We start from the raw sequence: 9,478 nt of genomic DNA, 5'->3' as shown, positions 1-9,478 counted from the left end.
GTTAAATCAAGATTATATCCTTCAACGAATGTGTCCAATGAGGTTATGTAGACATCATCTTTACGAATGAATAAAGTTATTGTTGCTCACAAAATTATATGACTCAATGAGCTTTTAGATCTTCAATATTTTTAACTATGAAAAGGAAAGAAGTTATTGTATTCACAGCTATAAGTAGTATAAATATTATTTTAGGAAAAATGTATAATAGTAATCAACGATATAATGTTTTTCATCACTTATAGAAAATACATGTATCCACTTATGTTTTTGTTAAATCTTTTCAAAAATAAGTTATATGTGGAATATAACATTGAAACTTTTGAAAAAAGCAAAATTACCCTTTGTTTCTTGTTCTTTTTCTACAAAGTTAAAAAAAAAAACTATCATAAATCTGAAGTAAGTTATTGTCACCCAACTTTCTTAAATAAAACTAAATAAAGTATTAATAGTTATAATAGTTGATGATATATAAAGTAACATTGATGGTAAGCTACATATAAAGTAGCATCACGTGTAACTTAAATAAAAACATTAAATGGTTTTCTTATAGTGGCTTATACATAACCCCAACTTTTTAAGTTCATGGAACCACAATCATCGGTCTCACATTTTTTTTTATGTTATTTAGTGATCCTTCTCTGTCAACGAGCAGACCCTTGTGAGCACATGGTTGAGGCGAAACTAGCCTAACAGGACAACTAAATTTAACCCCTTTTCATGAGACGTAACTTGCCTAACATGACAATAATTGTTTTGACGTCTTGATTACTTTTTTTTCTTTATATATATATATATATATATATCCTGTCACCAATGAAAATGGTTGCAAGTGGTGTGGCCAGCGGCTTAGATTTCATTCAACTCGATCACCAATAATAATAATAATAATAAAAAAAACCTTCTCATTATTAACCCAGATGAGCAACAATCCAATATCCCAATTTGTGTTCCAAAGTACATAAAGTTAAACGTCATAAAGATCAAGTGAAGGTTAAAGTTAAAAGAAGAGTGGATGCAAAAAATGTGATTTAAAGGCAGGCAGGCAGGCAGGCTGGTTTAGTCAAGCTTTAGAATTTGTAGTGAAGTCAATGCACGTCTGACAGCAGCAGTCAGAAAACCGACAGGTATCACACCCAAAACAAACGCATGTTGTACAACCTTTGCATGTAGTTGACCGCACACAACCTCTATACACTCTCCGGCTTCCTCTTTCCTCTTCATCATCACATGTTAATCTAAAACACACAAGGGACACGTTCATTAATAATAATAACACATGTGGGATACGTTTAGCATAACCCTGATAATAATAATAATGTTACGGCATACTTTTCAAAAGGCATATCAGAACACTTCCAATGATCATCAATAAGAGCATCATGGTAAGCCCGACATTCGTCTTTAGTGCGTAGATGAAACCTACGATGTTTATCACATTGTGTGCATCTAACAAACTCGTCTCGATGACAAGCACGACCGGTGTTGGCGGTCTTGGTCGATGTCAAAGCGCGGTTGTAATACTTGAGAAGTGCGGTTTTAGATAAAGGAACCTTTTCTCCATCAACAATCACCCAAATGTTATTCTTCCATTTCCTTGCAGTTTCTCTACCTGAATGCTTCTCAAATGCAGCCGGACTCAATTTATCTAAACATAACACAATCACTTAATTAGAAACATACTATTTATTCAATCTCATTTCCTAAACCCTAAAACTATGCATATGTAACATTAGGTCAAAGGCACAAAAAAATAACACAAACTTTAATGTTCTGGAATGTAACAAAATCATGGATTAATTATTTAATTACCAAAAAATTTGTTTCAAAACATAACATCAAATGCATATAACACATTGACACACAAGTAACATAACATGCAAACGAGTCCATAGAGACAATAATAATAAAAACACCTTCTTGACAACCAGGGGTACAATCACAGCGGATTTCGAGATCACCGTTAGCAAACACCCGAAGCGTACCAACAGCATCACCGTAGCAGTAGCTAGTGCACCCGCACGTGACCTCCACGTGACCATCGGCGCCGACCTTAAACCCACCCATCTCCTTGACCTCGTGCTCACTAAACATCGTCAAGCCATCCTCCGCCGCCATCTCTGTTTATAAAGCATATATAGTATTAATTTGTCAAGATTTAAGGATTCAAAACAAATAACCAGATAGAATCCAAATGGGTATCTTACTACAACTATTATTAAGAATGCAAATGTGTGTGCAAAAGATCGAGATGGATGATGTTCAAGATCTGGCGGAGGGTTGAATGTGCGAGATAGAAAGAAAGAAAGAAAAAGGGTTTCGTGAGTGTGGTGGAAATTAATATTACCAGATCAAGGATGTCACACTCACATTTTCCTATAAATTAAAAGATTATAACATACGCATTGAATAGTGTATGGTGGTCAGTTTTTAGAAATTCGGGATCTGGAAAAATGAAGCGGAATGAGCTGGCAGGGGGTAAAACCGTAAATAAAAGATGGGTTGTGATGCAATAGATTCAGGGGTAAAAGTGTAAATAAGTAGCCAGTGCATGACATGACCTATGTAGATTATAGGTTAAGATAACAGATATAGATGATGCTGAACCCAATACCCTCCCTGTGTTTGCTGCCTTTGTGAGATTGTCATATACAGTTGTACTTTGTGGTTCTCCTTTTAAGATTTAGTATTTTTTTTTAACAAACAATAAATAAAGTCTCGGTAACAACTAACAAATAACAAAAGAGGATCAGATATGCTTGTGATCACAGACAACATTAGGTAACTCAAACCACTATCTCATATTTCATAAAAATCCGTCGCTCGAAGGTCCGCTGCAGTAAAACTTTGTTGAGATGTGATTCGAATTTGAAACTTTGCAGTCTTGAGATTAAAGTTTCACTTCTCCAACGTAAGGTGAATTAAGTTCATTGGCTATGGCCAATGTTGAAATATATTTTACTAAAAATGAAAAGTAAATATAACTAAGAAAACATTTATAAAAATATATCATAAGGGTTAAGTCAATTGGTTAGGTTAACTCTGACTTCTAAAAGATATTAACATGCGTTAAAGAAAAAGTGATTTTGTAGTTTGCAGGCGTTTCAAGGACATACATCACCAACCTTACCTACGCCATCTCCACTTTGGTGGGATGGTAAAGGCTTTGGCCTTTGGGTGAGAGGTCCAGGGTTTGATTCCTGGCAATGGTGGTATATTGTAAATAAATAGCAGGAGGAAAGCATTAACATTCAAAAAAAAAAAAAAAAAAAAAAAAAAAAAAACCTTACCTACACTTGGTGGCCGTGGTAAAGGACAAAAGGAGTTGCTGCGCATGAAGGTTGTCTAACGTTAGGCAGGTGGGTTCTTATTTAAAACAATGGAATCCAATAATGCTACATAAATGGTTGCTATAAAAAAACCCTATTACTGGTTGGTATTACTGTTTTAACAACATTTACATTAAAATCTTTTTATGTATCTCTAAATAATCACATTACTCTAATTTGAATGCATTTAATCCATCAAATCTCATGCAGCCAAGCTATGAGATTTTTGTTAAAAAGAAGTATATATGAAATTGGCTGATCCGCTAGATGAACGTTTAACTCTTCGCCCGATCAGTATTTTGGTCTTCGAATGGAGTTGAGGGAAGCATGTGTGTGGATCTAACATGGTTTCCTCTTTGGTGGGCTTAAGAAGTATTGGTTTCACGGGCTGGCATGCTGCTCTAAAAGTTGTTTCATGCAAGGTGACTAAAGCATGAGAAGACTAGCTTGTTTTGACAATCAACATGTATGTATTTGTACCTTTTGCATTTGACACTTTTGGTTTTCTCACATCTGAAGCTATAAAGCCATTTAGACAAGTCTAATAAATCATGTATAGTAATGTTATGACTCCAAGATTTATGAATGTAGTTTTTAAAATATGAATGCAATTTTTAAAACATTTAATTTTGCAATTAAAAAGGGTTAGCGGCAAAGCTTATTACATGTTTGTCTTCTGTCTTTACGTAAATGCTATATTTTATTAAATAATAATTCTTGATATCTTGACAGAATTACAAATTTTGTCCTTTAAAAAAAGCCAAATTACGGTTCGTGTCTTTTTCTAAGTTTCCTTACAGGCGGTGTACTTTAAACTTTTTTTTTCTACACGTTATGTCCTTTACGCTAACTGGGTTAGAAAAACTCAGTTAAATGCCCTCACGTGAGGTGCATGTGAGGGCATATTGGTCTTTTTGCCTACCCTGCAACTTCTTCTTCTTCTTCATTTTCACTGCTTCTGTTTCTATATCTATTAACACCCTCCGCCCACTTCCTCCTCTTCCGCCACTGGACCACCACCCTCCGCCCAATCCGTCGTTAGTCCGAACCACCAGCCAGCACCGCCACCACCTGCCACAAGCCCACAACCGCCACCACCACACCTTCACCATCGCTCACCACCCCACCCACCGACCTCCCTATCCGCAGATATAAACCCTACATCCCTAAATCCACCGTCCCAGAGAAACAAGTTAGAGAAGAATTAGGCCAGCGGCAACATTAATTATGAAGCTTTTGATATTTTTCAAAAATTACCCATTCTTTATTGAGAAATCCATCTGCAAACAATTCTTACAAAGTCACCATTCTTTGTTTGAAATCGATCTGCAAACCCAACCCACTGATACAATCAATCCCGATTACAAATTAAGCGATGGTTAGTTATAATTGCTAGGGCAATAGATTCAATCAATACATTATTTTGCAAGCTGATGAAACACCCAACCAAACAAAACGTCAGACGTGATATTCGGGCTTTATTCGTGTCGGAAAGCCTTGTTTTTCGCTTGACTTGTTTAAACAAATGATGGGAATTGGTGTTGAGCCGAACGGGTTTACCTTGTCGTCGGTGATCAAGGCGTGCGCGGACCTCGGAGACGTGAATGTCGGTCGCGGGTTACATGGGATTGTTGTCATGCGTGGGTTTGATACCAATCATGTGATTGCTAGCTCATTGATTGATATGTATGGGAGAAATTATGTTTCGTATGATGCACGCAAGGTGTTTGATGAAATGCCTGAACCGGATCCGGTTTCTTGGACTTCGGTTATTTCTGCGTTTACTAGAAATGATTTGTTTGAAGAAGCGTTGGTAATGTTTGTGTCAATGATGAGGAGCCATCAAATGTCTCCAGACAGGTTCACCTTTGGAACGATTTTGACTGCTTGTGGGAACTTAGGTAGGTTAAAGCAAGGTAAACAAGTTCATTCTAAGGTTGTTACATCTGGTATTCAAGATAATGTGGTTGTTGACAGCAGCTTAGTTGATATGTATGGTAAATGTGGTTCCGTTTATGAATCTCAAATGGTTTTTGATAGAATCACCGCACCAAACTCAGTGAGTTGGTGTGCATTGCTCAGTGGATACTGCCAAACGGGTGATTTCGATACTGTTATTAACCTTTTCAGATCAATGAAAGAGGTTGATCTTTATAGTTTTGGAACCACAATTCGGGCGTGTGCGGGTTTGACAGCTGTCAGACATGGAAAAGAGGTTCATTGCCAGTATTTAAGGAGGCACACATGTCAATCTGTTATTATAGAGTCAGCTTTAGTTTATCTGTATTCGAAATGTGGATGCATACACTTTGCTTATAGAGTTTTCAAGTGTATGCAAACTCGAAATATGATAACTTGGAATTCAATAATTAGTAGGTTTGCTCAAAACGGGCAAGGTTTAGATGCTATTCACATGTTCAATGATATGACTAAGTCGGGTATCAAACCCGACAACATTAGTTTCATTGCTGTTCTTTTTGCTTGTAGCCATGCTGGTTTGGTTGATGAAGGGAAAGAATACTTTATGTTAATGAAGAACATGTATGGAATTGAAGCGGGAATCGAGCATTATAGTTGTATGGTTGATCTTTTAGGGCGTGCAGGACGGTTAGAAGATGCTGAACATTTAATAATGGAGTCAAGTTTTAAGGATGATAAATCACTTTGGGCAGCATTGCTTGGTGCTTGTGCTACTAGTAGTGATTTCATTGTTGCAGAAAGAGTTGGTAAAAAGATGATGGATTTGGATCCGGACTATCATTTGAGTTATGTACTTTTAGCTAGTGTTTATAGATCGATTGGGCGGTGGGATGAATCAGGTAAGGTTATAGAGCTTATGAAAGAAAGAGGAATTCAAAAAACACTTGGAAAAAGTTGAACTGATATAGATGTACTCCCAAACGTTTATAACTATTTTGAACATGTGAATGTTTGCAATCTTCACACCTTTGAGAATGCAATGCCATTTTTTTTTGGGTTTAGTCAATAAAATATTAACCAATTCTTAAAAGTTGTTTCAATTAGGTTATGAAAAATCTTTTGTTTTAATCAGGTAATTAAAGTTTCTTTTTTGTTTCAATTCTAGATATTTTACCTGAATAGCAGGTAATCTAGGGTTTTTTTATATTTTTTGTAATATTTGAAAATGGATTAAATAATCCAAACTGTGGTCAATAATAATCCCAACAACAATCTAACCACTGACAATCTCAACTTTCAATTTTGTTACAAATAGCAATTCCGGTTTAACAACTTGTTAACTCAGTTAACTTTTGATGACGTGGCGTTTGATGTGGATATTTACTAAGACCAAAATGCGTGTGGAATGACAAAAATATCCCATTATCTCAATTAAAAAAAAAATAGATGAAAATTGTATCTGCTTCATCTTCATATCTCAACTCCCCCAACCCAACTCCATGTCGCCGGCCAAACCAGCATCATCGGAAAACCGAGTTCGCCGACCGTCGCCAAAGCACCTCGTGCGTAGACACAATCACCTTGACCAGCACCCATTGTGCATTACCATCATAGCCATCACCCCTTCAGATCCGCTCGCCGGAAAAACGAGTTGCAGGTTTCTAGCAAGTACAAATCTGACTCTCCATCTCTCTTTGTTATGATCTATCTTTCTCCCTCTCTATTTCCTCTCTTCTGGATCGCAGGTTTCGATTGCCCATATAGGAAGCCGATGGTCACTGCCTCCGATCTCTCGACTAGCTTCACATCGGTGACCTTCTTCACGGTCGTCGAGTCACCGCCCTCTGGTCTTCCTTACAGTCATCATTGATATGTTGGGGAAGAGGCAGTGAAGGTTTGTGATGGGTAGAAGGAGCTAAAGGAAGAGGAAGACATTGTGGCGCGGTGGCTGAAAGAAAAATTTCAAGTTGAAATTGAAAGAGGAAGATGAAGTTTGTTGTTTTTCTTAAAGTTGGTCCACATATGGGGTAAAATGTTGACATAATTTTATTTTTTTTAATAATTATTTATGTCACAAGTCACGTCATCAAAAGTTAACTTAGTTAATAATTTGTTAGACCAGGATTGTTATTGGTAACAAAATTAAAAGTAGAGATTGTCAGTGGTTAGGTTGTTAGTTGGGATTATTATTGGCCAATAGTTAATAGTTTGGATTATTTAAATCTAATTTTCCAAATATTAAAAAAATAAAAAAAAACCTAGATTATCTGCTATTCAGGTAAAATATCTAGGATTGGAACAAAAAAGAAACTTCAATGACCTGATTGAAACAAACGATTTTTTCAGTGACCTGATTGGAACAACTTTAAAATTTGATTACTATTTATGAAATATAACCCTTTTTTTATATGTTTACTTTCATTAAAGGTTATGAAAATATCTTAACATTTGTTAATAGATTGCTCTTTACATGACTCCAAATTTCTCATGTTCAATGCTATCGATTAAATATTTCAAAGTATAAAATATTTAATCCATGTAATTAGGGTCGTAAACAAACAGAACTTGACGAGACCTTATCCTTGTTCGTTCGTTAAGCTTTTGTCGGACAAACGGACGATTCACGAACACTCTTCCAAACGAAAATTCATGCCCGTGCCCGTTCATTAAAGAATTGAGCTTCTTCATGTTCACCTGTGTATGTTCGTTAATATTGTAAAAGAATGCAAACAGACACTAATGAACACTATTGGATGTAACCGAGCGCTAATAGACACTAATGAATGATCCTAACGGGCATATGAACAGAAACGATACTAACAGACAAAGAGCATAAACGATTACGTATTAATTCGAGAATAATATTCATAAATCGATACAATTTCAGCCACAAATCCGGAATGTGTAAATTTCATTTAAAAACGAAGTTGTTTGTCGGAGCGTACAAGTCATTGAAGCACAGACGTATAATGATCAACGTTGATTTAAGGTTTTGAGTTTTTTACAGTTTCTTTTTCTCTTCCTCTTACAACTTTTAAAATATGATGTTTTACTACATACAAATTTATAAGTGTTTATTTTATCACCATTAATATTTTTAACTCTTTCGTTTTTGCCGTCGCAGCACACTTTTATCATTACCAACGTTCGAACGCGAATCTTTTTAATGTTTATCTTTTTTCTATAAATTACTGAATATTATCAACGGCCTTATTGCAACGCACAAATTAGTGGCATTTAGACTTTTTATATTAATGATATCAACGACGTATATGCTTTGTTTTCCTACATAAAGTTAAGTATGTTATTAGCGCACCTTCAATGCGCGGGTTCAAACGTTTTGACGTTAGTTTTTTTTTTCACAGTCTTACGTCCAGCCTCCTCGGTTTGCGACAACGTTTCGACGCTAGTTTCTTAACGATTTTTACATGCCGCTACGTGGAGGTCTTAGAGCATTCACATCCAATCCCCTATCTCCAAATCCAAAATTACACTAAAATAACTATAATTGAATAATATTTTTTCTATACATTTATTATTACCATTTCTCTTTCATTCACTCATAATTGTTGGAAATAGTGGATTGGTTCGGTTAATTTAACGCGACCGACCGAGTTATGACCCGTGAGAGTTTCACCTTGGGCAACGAACTAAAATCCACTTAAATTGTTTAACTGGTAAATGACGAATATGAATATGACGAAATTATTATTTATAATAGTTATAAATAGTGTAGTTTATTTACTAAGTAAATAAACTTGTTCGGGCTTTAAACGAGTTGGACTTTGAAGGCCCGGCTAGGATTTAATGGTTATAAGCTTATCATTATACATAGTTAAAAATAATGATAACCTAATATTGATATTGATACTTGGAAAAAAGGAAACGTGGCCTGCCAATCAACTCCAAATAAAAGCGAGCATTAGCTCCATTACTCGTGGGTTTTGTCTTTCACGGAAGAAACCGACCGACCTCCACCGTGTAAAGCCGTCGGGCACCACTTCACACAGCCGACGCCACCGCACTTTGTGTGCCGTCTGCTGTACCTGTTGCCTGCTGCTACCGATCGGAAACCGCCGCGGCTGACCTCACTTGTTGACGCCACCGCTGTCCGGTTACTCGCTCGTCAACTAGCGTTTGTTCGTTGAACCTCGGTGTCTCAACCGGTTATTCCTTAACCAAGGTATTATTTATCTCATCGGTAGTTAAAATTATATTGTATATAATTA

At 36.2% G+C, this 9,478-nt stretch overlaps 2 protein-coding genes across 2 annotated transcripts; one reads left to right on the top strand and one right to left on the bottom strand.

The window, feature by feature from the left end:
- Nucleotides 1-940: 940 nt before the first annotated feature.
- Nucleotides 941-2,111, bottom strand: LOC143585749 (protein ULTRAPETALA 1-like). The gene is made up of 3 exons (XM_077067459.1): nt 1,917-2,111; nt 1,333-1,648; nt 941-1,238 (listed from the first exon to the last, which is right to left on the bottom strand). Exons 1-3 carry the CDS (start codon nt 2,092-2,094, stop codon nt 1,064-1,066), a joined length of 669 nt encoding a protein of 222 aa, XP_076923574.1. The 5' UTR covers nt 2,095-2,111; the 3' UTR covers nt 941-1,063.
- A 2,694-nt stretch (nt 2,112-4,805) lies between these two features.
- On the top strand, nt 4,806-6,207 carry LOC143585747 (pentatricopeptide repeat-containing protein At1g03540-like). Its single transcript, XM_077067457.1, has one exon. The coding sequence runs from the start codon at nt 4,855-4,857 to the stop codon at nt 6,205-6,207; it is 1,353 nt and encodes a 450-aa protein (XP_076923572.1). The 5' UTR covers nt 4,806-4,854.
- Nucleotides 6,208-9,478: the final 3,271 nt, after the last annotated feature.

The sequence above is a fragment of the Bidens hawaiensis genome, unplaced genomic scaffold (genome assembly GCF_021521415.1).
Source record: "Bidens hawaiensis isolate Kalapana, Puna unplaced genomic scaffold, B.hawaiensis_p1.1 tig00034162_1, whole genome shotgun sequence".
Lineage (NCBI taxonomy): Eukaryota > Viridiplantae > Streptophyta > Magnoliopsida > Asterales > Asteraceae > Bidens > Bidens hawaiensis.
Note: the sequence above shows the minus strand (reverse complement) of the source record. Positions and strands in the feature narration are given on the sequence as shown.